This window comes from Ahaetulla prasina, chromosome 10, assembly GCF_028640845.1.
Source record: "Ahaetulla prasina isolate Xishuangbanna chromosome 10, ASM2864084v1, whole genome shotgun sequence".
NCBI lineage: Eukaryota > Metazoa > Chordata > Lepidosauria > Squamata > Colubridae > Ahaetulla > Ahaetulla prasina.
This window is the reverse complement of record NC_080548.1, coordinates 27,202,055-27,217,123: the sequence shown is the minus strand read 5'-3', so window position 1 is coordinate 27,217,123 and position 15,069 is coordinate 27,202,055. Positions and strand designations below refer to the sequence as shown.

Genomic DNA, 15,069 nt, shown 5'->3' with positions numbered 1-15,069 from the left:
TCTTTAAGAATGTTCTGAACTTTCCTAAGGCAGCGAGAGCTATAAAGCTCTTCCAAAGAGGGGAGAGGGCAACCAAAGATCCTTTGGGCAAGGATGTTGATTCTCTGGAGTGCTGTCCTACCTGCCATTGTGCAATTGGCAAACCATACACAGGCACAGTAAGTTGAAATACTCTCTATGATGCAGTGGTAGAAGGTCACCAGCAGTTTTTCATTCAGTTGTTGTTTCCTAAGAAGTCTCAGGTAGTATAATCTCTGCTGGGCCCTTTTGACCAGTGCTGCAATGTGAGCGCCCCTGGTCAGGTCCTCTTTTATGACAACACCCAGAAACTTAAAACTGGCCACTTGCTCCGCTTGGTCTCCATTGATAAGCAAGGGCTGGATGGTGGATCTATTCCTTCTATAGTCCACTATAAGCTCCTTGGTCTTATTGGTGTTAAGGACCAAGTTACTGTCTTCAACAAATTAAAGCAAATTCCTCCCAACACAAATTCCTCGGTCCTATCACCAACCTTGGTCCAATTAGGCAAACTGCCAAAGGCCTTTCCTGGCAAAATTCAGAAGACACCGATCTAAACAAATACAACAAGACAAAGCTATCAACATTGTTTTCGGGCAAAGAGCCCATATGCCTTTGCTGGTCTTTAAGCCTTATGGGAGGGGCCAATCATCTCTTGGCCCTACTCCCGTGTCGTCCTCTTTGCTGCCTTTGCCTTCTGGCGGTTCTTCTCATGCGTGCATTAGGGACAGGCTCATTTCTTCTGCAGCGGCAAGGCTTCCCTGAAGGCCTCTGTAGCCGATAACAGCCCTGTGGTATGATCTGGAGCCCTGTTTATTGACTGAGGAGGCCTTCAGGTAAGCTTTCTGGCTTTGCCGGAAGAAGAAGTTCCTGAAGGCCTGTGACAGCGAAAAGGAGGCTATATATATATAGCTGAAGCCTGAAGATGACGAATGAGACTTGATAAATGTCATAAGACACTTCCAATTTTACGGGAGAAAACCTGAATAACCAAATACCTACATACAAACACCCGCGAAAACCTCAGAAAACAAATATATATATATATATATATTTGTATATATATATGACAGGGTCTTATTTACAGGGAAACACTTCTATGTGAGATGTAGAAGGGAACCACGGTACTTCTATATACACTTAAAACTCTTGTGTCTGTTTGTAACCTTCACTTGGGCGAGTATCACAAGGCAACAATTTGTGGATCAACGTGCCTCAAATGGGCTACCTTACAGACGCATCTAAAATCTGGGAGCCATAACTCCTGTGGGATTGAAATTTGGCAAACTGTGGCTGCTTCAGTGCTCCATGATTCTCAACCTGTGCTCCACGGACTGTTGGGAAGGGGCTGTGATGTCATCACGGGGTCCGTCAAGGCTCGGTGCAATCTAGTGCTTTTAAGTCTTGAGTTAAAACTTGGGGGCTCCGTGGCCATGGTCCGTGGCCACGAAAGGTATTTAAAGGGGGTCCATGGTGAAGACAAGGTTGAGAACTGTTGCACTGTGCCACTGTGGTAAGCCACAATCATAATTTCCCACGCTCCCTGTCAGCTTCCTACAAAGAAAGTCACTGGGGAAGCCAGCGGGAAGCCAGCAGGATGTCTTGCACTCCCTGCTTTTTTTTGCCCATAATGTGGTCATTCTTTCTCTCCTTAGGTAAGGAAAATATATCTGATATGATAAGCCAACCAGTCACAGGTTGTCTAGTTGTTATAGTAACAAATCTATATTCCTCCACAGAGCCCAGAGTAGTACAAAAATATAAAAATATAAATCACAGCATAAGAGTTAAAAAACATACACATTTCAAACTAAAGGAAACACAGAGCAAGCAAGCCTAGGAAATAATATTGAATTGGGAGGTGTGGTGCCGTTCTTTCAAAGCTGACGGTCCCTTCCAGGTACATATAGTCCTCAACCTACGGCCACAATTGAACCCAGCATTTCTGTTGCTAAGTGAGACTGAGCTTGGAAAAGGTGAATCAAAGGTGAAGAGCCTTCCTCTGAAGTTCGCTAAGTTGAGAAAGTTCATTGCAGAATCCTTAAGAGCGCATCGGTCAAACTCTTGACAGATATTGCGTTATCTAAACAGCTGATTTTACAACAGTTGGTTAAGTCTCTTTTGCAACATGCATTTAAGAGTGTGTTTGTATGGTGGAGTGAAATGACAGATTTACTGCAAAACATCCCAACAATCCCAGCACACCTTGTAGGAATTTAGCACCTACCCCCCTCCTAGAAGAATGAAATATTCTAGGAAATATTTTAAAAAGCAGAATATTATACCTTCCTGGATGAGAAATGGAGAAACATATTTTAAAGACAAAGGAGCTCCCTGCAACTTCCTGACTCCCCCCCACCTTTGTCAATGGGCCATTAAAAGCCTCAGCTAAGCTCACTCATTCTCCCCACCTTTGTCAATGGGCAATTAAGGCTTCAACCAAGCTCACTCAATCCCCCCATGATTTGCAACACAATACAACTGAAACTCACCACATGGCAAGGCTCAAGCAAGCTTGAGAGACAGCCAGCAAGGCTAGCTAAGACCCCCACCCCCTGGGAGTCTGACAACCAATCAGGATACTCTTCCTGTGCCCCAGAAAGGTCAAAGCTCAGAAAAAGCATAAAACCAGGAGCACACAGGATCTCAGCCCTTTTCTGTTCAGGAACTCAAGCCATGTGATACTGACCAGGTTTTCCGACGAAATGGACTCTTTTAACTCCTCAGTTGGCGGGAAATAGCCTTTCTCTCCCAAGGTTTTACTGGGGTATCTCCTTCTAAGGGAAAATTGACCACCAAGGGGATCCAGCAGCCGAACTTGGATGCTTTAATGCTTGTTGGAGTCTAACTACCATATAGGGCTTGTTCAGTACCCAGAGCTGCAACTGTTGATACTTGAAGATGATGGATAGATTGGATGTTTTATGGACCCAGCTCGGAAGACGTTTCCGATCACGCAATTTCTGGAGAAAACAGCATTTTGGAATAGCAGGCTATTTGGCATGGATTCCAGCCAGTTGCATAAAAAGATATGCAATCTTATTCCAGAGAATTCAGAATCTGCAATTTCTCTGGAAGATGCCCTTAACTCAAAAGAAAACACGAGACTTGTCTGGAAAGTAGAGGGGATTTTATTTTTATTTTTTTTGCAATGGCGTAAGTCAGTTGGCTGATGGAAAATGTTCTTGAGAGTTCTGTAGGACACTTTGATCGGAAGTGCCGCTTTCCTCGATCGGAAGGGAGAACTTCTCCCCCCACTCCCCCATGCTGTATAGATCTCTTTATATTTATTACGTGTTTTGGGTTCTTTTCTTTAAAAACCTGGGGACACTGTTAAAAGGGAAGGCATGTACAAAAAAACCCATGTATTTATTGTATAAATCCTTCAGGTGAAAACAGACTCGGTTTATTCCTGTCTAAAAAGACAATATTTTAAGAAGCCCTCATTCAGTGGTAAAATCCTCCGCGGATTGCCACCGGTTCGCTGCGCGCGCATGTGTAGTGTGTACCAAATGTGCGCTTCTCGTGGAGAAAGAAGGCTTAACAAGGTAAGCAGAAGAACGAGGGAGGGGGAATAGCTGTGCCGCGCGATTTCGATTTGCTGGAAAGCAGGATTTTCTGCTTTCTAGCGAATATAAATCGCACGCCACAGCTGATTGTTGGAAACACCAGTTCAGACGAACCGGTAGCGGTTTTTTTACTACCAGTTCACTGGAACCGGTGCGAACTGGTAGCATTTCACCCCTGCCTTCATTGTTCCTGAGGGCTCATTTATACAAGGATAAAAATGGTTGTAGAGCCATGCCCACCATCTTGTGGTCATTGAAAGAAAGACAATGACCTCCTCGACTTATGACCACAACCGAGTGCAAAATTTTTGTTGTTAAGCAAGACAGTTAAGTGGGCCTTGCCCCCTTTTATGGCCTTCCTTGCTAAGTGAATCACCGCTGTTAGATTAGTAACACGGTTGCTAAGGGAATCTCCTTGACCAGGGGTCTCCAACCTTGGTCCCTTTAAGACTTGTGGACTTCAACTCCCAGAGTTCCTCAGCCAGCTTTGCTGGCTGAGGGACTCTGTGAGTTTTTTTTTAAATTATTATTATTTACATTTATATCCTGCCCTTCTCCGAAGACTCAGGGCGGCTTACACTATGTTAGCAATAGTCTTCATTCTATTTGTATATTTATATACAAAGTCAACTTATTGCCCCCAACAATCTGGGTCCTCATTTTACCTACCTTATAAAGGATGGAAGGCTGAGTCAACCTTGGACCTGGTGGGACTAGAACCTGCAGTAATTGCAGGCAGCTGCAGTCTGAGCCACAGAGGCCCCTGAGTTGAAGTCCACAAGTCTTAAAGGGACCAAGGTTGGAGACCCCTGTCCTTGACTCATCTCCTCATTGGCACTTGTTTGTCAGAAGGTCGCAAATGTAATCATGTGACCCTGGGGACACTTCAACTGTCATAAGTACTGGCCAGTTGCCAAGCATCTGAATTTCGATCACGGGACCATGGCGGTGTTGCAATAGTTGTAAGTGTGAAAAATGGTTATAAATCACTTTTTTCCCAAAGCTGTTGTAACTTTGGTCACTAAGTGAACGGTTGTAAGTCGAGGACTGCCTGTACATACAGGATCCCACTTATGTTCTAATGTTGAGGTGAGAGACAGCTGGGGGAGAATCCTCTTCTTTTTTCCATACCATTTCCCTGAAAATATGACCTATTCAGACAGTAAGTCCTAGCTTGATTCTTACACGTGCGCCCAATATAAGCCTTACCCCAAAAATAAGCCCTAATTAAGACACCGTCAACTTCAGGGTGCATGGGTAAAAATTAAGCCAGGGTATTGTGAGCCAGGCCCAAGTAGGTAGTAGGAAACTCAGTCACTAAAAACAAACAAACTTTATTAAAACAGCTGAGAATTACTTCATTCTCAGCATAGTCCAACTAAATTAAAGCAAATTCCTCCCAACACAAATTCCTCGGTCCTATCACCAACCTTGGTCCAATTAGGCAAACTGCCAAAGGCCTTTCCTGGCAAAAATTCAGAAGACACCGATACGAAACAAATACAACAAGACAAAGCTATCAACATTGTTTTCGGGCAAAGAGCCCATATGCCTTTGCTGGTCTTTAAGCCTTATGGGAGGGGCCAATCATCTCTTGACCCTACTCCCGTGTCGTCCTCTTTGCTGCTTTTGCCTTCTGGCAGTTCTTCTCATGCGTGCATTAGGAACAGGCTCATTTCTTCTGCAGCCGGCAAGGCTTCCCTGAAGGCCTCTGTAGCCGATAACAGCCCTCTGGAATGATCTGGAGCTCTGTTTATTGACTGAGGAGGCCTTCAGGTAAGCTTTCTGGCTTTGCCGGAAGAAGAAGTTCCTGAAGGCCTGTGACAGCGAAAAGGAAGCAATAAAATAGGGAAAGAGAGAGAGAAAAAGAAAGAGCCTTTTTCCTGTCTTTGTGGCCAACAAAATAGTAAAAGGACTTTTCATCCTATTTCTGTTTTTCTCCTCTTTATCTTAAAGTAACAACTCAAGTTTATAAAGAAACATTTTAAGTTCACTTACAAGATAAGTTTATGAGGAAACGTTTTAAGTTCACTTACAAGAGAAAAAAAATTCAGTCTTGCATTTACTGTGTGTTTAAATGATTTTACCTGTTCCTGAAGCATGTGAATCCAGTTTTTTCTTTCTCATCAGTTGTTGAAACTGCATTTTGTTGAAACTGCATTATCTTTTAGTGGCTGCAATGTTGATGTGTTGTATCTTTTCAAACTCTGCCTGCAAGATATCTACCCCCTTTAATCCTGTTACAATGCCTTTCCTGAGAAAATTACCCACAAAAGTGGGGAGGAGATTCTGTTCTAATGTCTTTCAGCCCTGAAAAGATGACTCTGCAACTGTGGAAGCAGAGCACATGGTTCCAGATGCTGCCCCCAGAGGAGACCTTCCATTTGTTGGAGTCAGGAATTGAGTTTGAATCCAGCCCCCACTGAAAGTCATCACAGCAACCAGATTGGAGCAGACCTTCCAAGCCTGACTGACCAACAAGCATGCTACCCAGCAGACATGAAAGAAAGGACCCTGAGATGTATAAGTAAAGACTAAAAGACTCTTCGATTCCCAGAAGACAACTGGAAAGACTATGGGGAAGGGTGGAAATTCATTGTAAGGTTTTCCGTCTTGTCTCATTTACATTGTAATCAGTCTAAAGTACTCATGTAAGGATTGTATTTGAGTGGCTACCACAGCAAGTTCTGAACAGAGATTTTTGTCTGGTGGGAGGAAATATGTCCAAAATGTTTGTATTGCCTGTATTGTAAAAGTAGCTGCATACACAGGCACACACAGAGAGACACACCATTCAGAATTAGTCTATTCCTTCACTTACCTCCACACAAGACTTTTAGGTTGATTTTGCTCTGTGGCACTAAAAGCCCAAGGAGTCAGATCTCCTGCTAATTCCATGGGGAGGCATCCCCTCAGGCAATTCCTCTCTTGAAGAGATAGCAGAAAAAGTGATATCCAAAACCCAAGCCCTGACTATGACTCACAAATGGTGCTGCCCAGTTGCCCAGTAAAGCAAGATATGTTGCACTGGTGGTCTCATGAGTAGAAGTCCCAGGGCTCATTGTGTAATTTTTTTAAAAGAAGAAAGGAAAAAGCCTGGATTGCACACTGATTAACCTCAATTTGGACTGAAAAAATCTTGGATAGACTAAAGTAAGAGCTAGGGCAGGTTCCGTAACCAACCCTTGGAAATGAGCAGCCTGTAATTTAAAGGAAAACCATGGCTGTGAAACTTTTGGGATGTGTGCTTGCTTGACCTGACTGGAAGCTCTCAGAAAGTGATATCTAACAGCTGAAATTAATTGGCATAAAAAAATTGGATACTGTAAAATTCTTACCAGAACTTTTCCCCTGGCTGCTAGACCTTCATGGTTGAAAGCTTTTGGGAGCCACTGAAGGAATCTTTTTTTTTCTGTTGTCTCTATCAATGGCTTCCTTTGCATCAGGAAAATTAAAAGCACCCACTGATTTGATCAATTTTAATTTTGCCAAGAGCATGTTTCAAAACTCACGTTTTGAAAAAAAAAAGTAGGGATTGTAGGAATTTAGCACCCACCCCTCCTAGAAGAATGAAATATTCTAGGAAATATTTTAAAAGCAGAATATTATACCTTCCTGGATGAGAAATGGAGAAACATATTTTAAAGACAAAGGAGCTCCTGCAACTTCCTGACTCCCCCACCTTTGTCAATGGGCCATTAAAAGCCTCAGCTAAGCTCACTCATTCTCCCCACCTTTGTCAATGGGCAATTAAGGCTTCAACCAAGCTCACTCAATCCCCCCATGATTTGCAACACAATACAACTGAAACTCACCACATGGCAAGGCTCAAGCAAGCTTGAGAGACAGCCAGCAAGGCTAGCTAAGACCCCCACCCCCTGGGAGTCTGACAACCAATCAGGATACTCTTCCTGTGCCCCAGAAAGGTCAAAGCTCAGAAAAATCATAAAACCAGGGAGCACACAGGATCTCAGCCCCTTTTCTGCTCAGGAACTCAAGCCATGTGATCCTGACCACCATTAAACCATCTTTCCAAGCAGCCTCCATGTTTCCAGTGTCTTTGTCCCCACTTGGAACTGAACCCAGATGGATATTTCTTCCAACACCTAAAATCAGAAATAGCTTCTGCACACCCAAGCTTCTCATCAGATTTTTGCTGGAGCAATTTCCTATTTTCTAACAATTATCAACAATAAATAGCACAACTGAATATAACCTTGCAGCCACAAAGTTCCCACCCTTGTCAACTTTAAGAATTGTGGACTTCAACTCCCAGAACTACCCACCCAGCAGCCAGGCAGAGAACCGGTTGCTAAAATATTTGAATCCCACCTCTGAATAAGTGCCTGAAAGAAATCAACCTTTCAGATATGAGTAACATGGATGCCCAGAGTTCCTATACCCTGTATAACTAATGCAAAACAATTAAAGCAATTTCACAGCTCATTATGAGGAAAAAGGCTGCTTTCTGTCGGCCCTTTCCACCTACAAACCTTTAAAACTTCAACACGTCCAAAATTGTGGCTTGGGTCTGGGAAAAGTAACAACAACTGAAGCGCACAAATTCAAATTTCACTGGTTGAGTTTCCACAGGGCAACTGAGTGATTTCTGTGGATATTGCCTGCTCGCTCATAAAAAATGAACCTTTATGGCTACTAGTGGATTTTCTAATGAGGGGGCTGTTCTCTTCCAGTAAGGTTCCCTTGAGTGCCCTGATGATATTATAGAGGCTCAACTTTTTGTGGAAGTCCACGCTCATGAAGAAGTAAAGGAATGGATTTGCACAACTGTTGAGGTAGGCCAGGAAGGCCGCACCAAGAGTAATAAACGAGAAGGTTGGGCCATTCGCTCCTAGCAATTTAAGGAGCTGGGTGATGTGATAGGGCAACCAACAGACAAAGAAGGTGACTACCAGGGCCAATATGACTTTGAAGGACTTCTTTGAGTGGAGGGAGGTCTGACGTCTCCTCAGGACCACGACAATGATGCCGTAGCAGACCACAATGATGGTGAAGGGGGCCAAGAACCCACATATCAGCCTCAACATGTAGATGGTCACTTGTACTCCTGGTTCTTCTCCCTTTAGGATCACCAAGCATTTGGTTCGGTTGTTCTTCGTGTCCACTTTACGGTAAAAGTAGAAAGGGATACTTGTGACGATGGCCATGAGCCAAGCTCCGACGGCTGCAAGCCATACCAAGTGGATGTTCCGGTGTTTTCTGGCCCATAACGGGTAGGCGATACAAGCAGCCCGGTCCATACTGATTGAGGCTAAAAGAAACTCGCTGCAGAACATGTTGAGGTACTTGATGAAGCCGTTGGCTTTGCACACAAAGCTCCCAAAGGCCCAACCTTCCTTCACCGCTACAAGAGGCGCTATACGACTCACGGAGAAGAGGAAGTCAGCCAGAGCTAGGTTGAAGAACCAGACACAGCTGATGGTCCGTGAAACTTGGCGGGCCGTGATCCAGATCACGATTCCATTGCCGAAGGAACCAAGGAGAAAAATAACCGTGTAGAAGATGATTTTAAGAATGTCTCTGAACCTATTTAGATCAGAAGCGGTTTCCAAGGGTGATGGCAAGGATGCATTGGGAAGCCACAAAGCAGTAGAACTAGCATTCATGATGCAATTGGGACGTTGCGGAGAAGGCGGCCTAAAAATTAAATGAAAAAAATCAGGAAAAGGGAGAATAGCAATAAGCATTCAGACTTATATACCGCTTCACGGTTGTTGTGCCTCGCTCGCTCCCCCCCCCCACAGCCGGGCCCCTCTCGTCTCCTGCCGGACACTGATAATGCAGAAGAATGTCCTGGCATGTCTCCAGCCCCCAGTCCTGGCACCATGCCCGGACAAACGGAGCAGCTGGGCCCCTCCCCCACAGCATGTGAGCCTGGGGAGTGTGAAGCCAGTCACGAGCTGGAATTACCGGCAGCTGGAGGCTGGAGGGACCCACGCTTCCGGAGAGTGGAGAGGCGACGTCAACAAAAGGAAGGGAGGGGCAGGCCTGGATAAGTGCTGAGTCATGGAGCCACACCCCATGGCCTATATAAAGGATCTGCTTTCTGGCATTCTTTGAGTCAGGCAAAGTCTAACTTGGATTGCTAAAGTCACATCCTGGTCTCCTGCCTGCCCTGAGAACTCTGACAGAACTTTGGCAAAGCTGCAGAGGCTTTGCAGCCACGCTTGATACGGACTTCCCCGACCCGGCCGTCAGAGGAGGAGTAGGACATAACAACGGTGCTTTACAGCCCTCTCTAAGCAGTTTACAGAGTCAGCCTATTGCCCCCAATAATTTGGGTCCAATTTATTGGAAGCAAATAAATAAATAATAAATAAAGCAAAGCTGGCTGAGGAATTCTGAGAGTTGAAGTCCTCCAGGCTTAAAGTTGCCAAGGTTGGAGACCCCTGATATAAAGAAAACACATGCTCTTTTCTCCAAGATTTCCTGATGTGATGTTCCCAAATTGGCTGGATTTTAATTCCCATGGTCCATCATTAGAGGGTGGAATTCCAACACATTCCCACCCCTTCTATGATAAGTGAACTTTAACCGACCCGTGTTGTATTTACTTGGAAACAAACAAATCTACTTCCTTTAATGCGTTTAGAAACAGCTCAGTTTCTTTCTGAACTGAACCAGTTTTAAATGGAAGTTCATTTCTCATACTTAGCAGGGGTGAAATCCAGCAGGTTCTGGAGAATCGGTAGTGGAAATTTTGAGTAGTTCGAAGAACCGGTAGCAGAAATTTGAGTAGTTCGGAGAACCAGCAGCGGAAATTTTGAGTAGTTCGGAGAACCGGCAAATACCACCTCTGGCTGGCCCCAGAGTGAGGTGGGAATGGGGATTTTGCAGTATCCTTCCCTTGGAGTGGGGTGGGAATGGGGATTTTGCAATATCCCTCCCCCAGGAGTGGGGAGGGAATGGGGATTTTGCAGTATCCTTCCCCTGGAGTGGGGTGGGAATGGGGATTTTGCAATATCCTTCCCCCAGGAGTGGGGAGGGAATGGGGATTTTGCAGTATTCTTCCCCTGGAGTGGGGTGGGAATGGGGATTTTGCAATATCCTTCCCCCAGGAGTGGGGAGGGAATGGGGATTTTGCAGTATTCTTCCCCCGGCCACACCATGCCCAGCAAGCCACATCCACAGAACTGATAGTAAAAAAATAATAAAAATAATAAATAAATAAATAATAAAAAAATTGGATTTCACCGCTGATACTTAGAAGTGTCCAGGTTGCCTTCTTCTCTACCCCAAATCACCCCCTCCTCTCCCCATATGAACTGGGGGAGGGGGCAAATAACCAAACCTTGCTAAAAGAAGAAAGGAAGAATGTGGGGTTACTCCTCTTTAAATCACTCAAAATACTTCTGTGTTTTACAGAGGGGGTTATATTTTTGCTGATGGTAGAACTGGCTGCTTGGAAAAACCACCAGTTCTCCTAAATCAAAGCATCTGCATCTAGTTTTGGTCACTACGCTGTAAAAAAGGATGTTGAGACTCTAGAAAGAGTGCCGAGAAGAGCAACTAAGATGATTAGGGGACTGGAGGCTAAAACATACAATGAATGGCTGCAGGAACTGGGCCTGGCTAGTCTAGTGAAGAGAAGGACTAGGGGAGACATGATAGCAGCGTTCCAATATTTGAGGGGCTGCCACAGAGAGGAGGGGGTTCAAGCTATTTTCCAAGCCACATGAAGGCCAGACAAGAATAATGGATGGAAACTGAATAAGGAGAGATTTAATCTGGAAATAAGGAGAAATTTCCTGACAGTGAGAACAATCAACCAATGGAACAGAAGTTGCCTTCAGAAGTTGTGGGAGCTTCATCACTGGAGGCTTTCAAGAAGCCATTTGTCAGAAATGGTGTAGGGTCATCTACTGGTTAGGGGGTTTGGATTAGATCAGAGGTCTCCAACCTTGGCAACTTTAAGACTTGTGGACTTCAATTCCCAGAATTCCTCAGCCAGCTTTGCTGGGAGAATTCTGGGAGTTGAAGTCCACAAGTCTTAAAGTTGCCAAGGTTGGAGACCCCTGGACTAGATGCCCTACAAGGTCCCTTCCCACTCTGTTAATCTGTAAAGCTTTCAAGTCAGAGATTGGATGGTCATTAGGAATTCTGGAATAGCAAATTTCTTGCATGACTGCATAAGGTCGAGGTTGAACTAAATGATCCTGGAGCCCAGCTGAAGCATCCAATGATGTATATGATTTTAGGCATTTGTTCCTATACTTTCTCACCATTGGACCAATCATCCAGCCTTTGCTCTGATGCTTTGACCCATCAAGACATTCTTTTAAAAAATAGTCTGGCCCAAGATATGGAAGGATGGAAAATATTTTGATTGATCTAAGTTTCTCCAACTTCTGCAGGTTATCCCACTTTTCCGTTCCTAATTCTAAATACTTCAAGTCCTTCTTGAATGGAAATGGCCCACAAGAAATCACAGGGATTTTTCTAACATCAAACTCCAGAATCAGAATAGAGCTGGAAAGAACCTTGCAGGTCTTCTAGCCCAGCTACCTGCTCAAGCAGGAGATCTTAAAACCATTTCAGACAAGTGACCGTCCGGTTCCTTAGGAAAAATTAATCCAGGAATACTCAAGCTATGCTCAAATCCAAGAAAAAACATGTCTAAGCTGGATGTAAGAATCCTAGGAACCACTAGAGATAAAACTGGAACGAGGTTGCTAGGGAGAATCCATTTCTTAAAGACTGACAGTCTAAAGTATCCAGAAACGAATATCCAGACATGATAGGGCTATTTTGGTGAAATAGAACTTTGAACTAAACCCAACCCCAATTAGAAGAAGATGAGACATCCTGGGTCAGAATTACCTGTTTGAAGCTACAGGAATCACTTTTCTTCTCTTTTGTTGAACTTCTTTTTACAGGAAACTAGGATTATTCAGCTGCGGCTGATCTCCTCTGCTAACAGCTATGCTACTCTCCTTTGAACCAATAAAGTTGGTTTATACGGAATATAAATAAAGGACAGTCCACGTGGTTGGGTTTTTTTTCTTTTTTCTTGAGAAGTCTCTGAGTTCCTCAAAAGCCACAAAAATTTGCTGGCCTTCAGGATCTTTGCTTGACTTCTTGTGCTATATTTCCAAAGAGCGACTTGACTTGGCAAATACCACAGCACATGGTCTGCGGTGATTGTGTTGTAGGCACCTGGCCAGCGGTCTAAACCAGCAGGAGATTTCATAAATGACATGGTGTTGGGTGACAATTGCCTTTCTCAAGTAAGTTGAAGCAATTGGATTCATACAATATGGTAAAACCTTATATACAGGTAGTCCTTGACATACAACTGGATGTGGGTTTCAGCAGGTTCTGACCAGTTCTGGAGAACCAGTAGCAGAAATTTTGAGTAGTTTGGAGAACCGGTAGTAAAAATTCTGACTGGCCCCACACCCATCTATTCTCTGCCTCCCGAGTCCCAGCTGATTGGGAGGAAATGGGGATTCTGCAGTATCCTTCCCCTGGAGTGGGGTGGGAATGGGGATTTTACAGTATCCTTCCCCTGGAGTGGGGTGGGAATGGGGATTTTACAGTATCCTTCCCCTGCCACACCCACCAAGCCATGCCCACAGAACCGGTAGTAAAAAATTTTGAAACCTACCACTGCATACAACCGTAATTGAGCCCCAACATTTCCGGTGCTAAATGAGACAGCGGTGAAGTGAATTTCTCCCCCATGTTACAACCTTTCTTGCCAATGCTGTTAAGCGAATCACTGCATCTTTTATTAAATGAATCGGGTTTCCCCAATGACTTTGCTTGTCAGAAGGTGGCCAAACGTGTTCACAGGGCACTACAGCCATCATAAGTACGAATCCATTGCCGAGTGTTTGCATTTTGATCCCACGACCATGGGGAAGTTGCAACGGTCTTAAGTGTGAAAAATGGTCACGTCAACTTTTTCCAGGGGCCGTCGTAACTTCGAACGGTCACTGAATGAACTGTTGTAAATCAAGGACTGCATCATTGGCGACTTGGGGGCAAAGAGTGTCCTTCAAAGCCAGATGTCAAATCCATCCATTGATGTCGTTTTATGAAAAGGAGTCGCGTCAGTTAGCAGGACTGAGTCTGGATTTATTGGATTTTGGGTGGGTGTTGAAGTCAATTTTTCTCCTTTTAGTGTTAAATAGAATAGAATAGAATAGAATAGAATAGAATAGAATAGAATAGAATAGAATAGAATAGAATAGAATAGAATTTTTTATTGGCCAAGTGTGATTGGACACACAAGGAATTTGTCTTCATGCAACTGAGTTCTTTACGCTCGGTTAGGAATGAAAGAGAAATAGAAGAAAAAAATCTGCACCCACATAGAAAAACACCCATTCAGCAGCCCCCCCCCAAAAAAACCCACTGGCCAGAGCCAAAGAAGAGGTAAACTTCCTGCAAATACAGAAGCTAGACTGGTCAGAAATTCCTCAGAGCCAGCACAACACGCTTAAAGAGAAAAGTAGCTTTGCTGCGGTTTCAGTGATGTGCAACAGAGCCAGAAATAAATGAACTTCTTCACTGTGGCCAACAACATGAAATCACAGAAGTCTCAACTTGCTCAAAATAAGACCCAACTGGAAAGTAAGCCACTAGCATGATTTTTCAGGATGTGCGTAATATAAATCCTATCCGCAAAATAAGCCCCAGTTAAGATAATCAGATAGATCAGGGGTCTCCAACCTTGGTCCCTTTAAGACTTGTGGACTTCAACTCCCAGAGTCAACTCTGGGAGTTGAAGTCTCCAACCAAGGTTGGAGACCCCTGAGCTATATGGATGCATTTTGTACCGTATTTCCCTAAAAATAAGACCTAAACGGAAAATAAGCCCTAATGAGCCTTTTGGAGCAAAAATTAATATAAGGCCAGATCTTATTTTTGGGGAAACACGGTAGATCCAAATCCATGTGTGGAAGTTCTTCAGATTCTAGAAGTGTTTTTCTGGGATTAAGGCGAGCCCCTTAGAATTGGACACCATTGGACAGGGGAAACTTACTTTTACCTTAAGGAAAAGAGGCACCTCTGATGTCAGTTGAATTATTTTTTCCCCAACATTTGTCATCAAGTGATAGATTCTTTTTCCCAGAAAACTCTTCCTCCTCCTCTTTTTCTTTCTCCACCCCACCTCTCCCGCCCTTCCTCCCATTGTCCACCTTGTTCGCCTTTCTTCAATTTCATTTACACACATAATTTCTTTTTTTTTTTAAATTGAAAAAGTTTTACAAAAACAATTAAATTTTTCCCCTCCCATCCCCCCTCCCCCCTCCCTCCCCTCCTCCCTAAACCCTCCTCCCCCCCCCCCGACTTCCAGGAGCAAACACAAGGTATAGTTCAATAAACAAACAATCATACATTAAATTTTTTAAAATCTAACACAATTATAATCCTTCTCTTTCACATAACCTGACTTCTTCCATTAAAATCACAAACAACATCCTTCATTCAAAGGCAATCTGAAATTTCTTAA

General features: G+C 43.9%; 1 protein-coding gene across 2 annotated transcripts; it reads right to left on the bottom strand.

The window, feature by feature from the left end:
- Window positions 1-1,702: 1,702 nt before the first annotated feature.
- Window positions 1,703-12,891, bottom strand: LOC131204157 (C3a anaphylatoxin chemotactic receptor-like). Of its 2 annotated transcripts, XM_058195055.1 has the most exons (3): window positions 12,429-12,891; window positions 7,694-9,245; window positions 1,703-2,223 (listed from the first exon to the last, which is right to left on the bottom strand). In XM_058195055.1, exon 2 carries the CDS (start codon window positions 9,212-9,214, stop codon window positions 8,153-8,155), a length of 1,062 nt encoding a protein of 353 aa, XP_058051038.1. In that variant the 5' UTR covers window positions 9,215-9,245; window positions 12,429-12,891; the 3' UTR covers window positions 1,703-2,223; window positions 7,694-8,152. The 2 variants fall into 2 exon arrangements, with proteins under 2 accessions (XP_058051038.1, XP_058051037.1); XM_058195054.1 differs by lacking the exon at window positions 12,429-12,891 and having other exon boundaries at window positions 7,694-9,790.
- Between the last annotated feature and the right edge of the window lie 2,178 nt (window positions 12,892-15,069).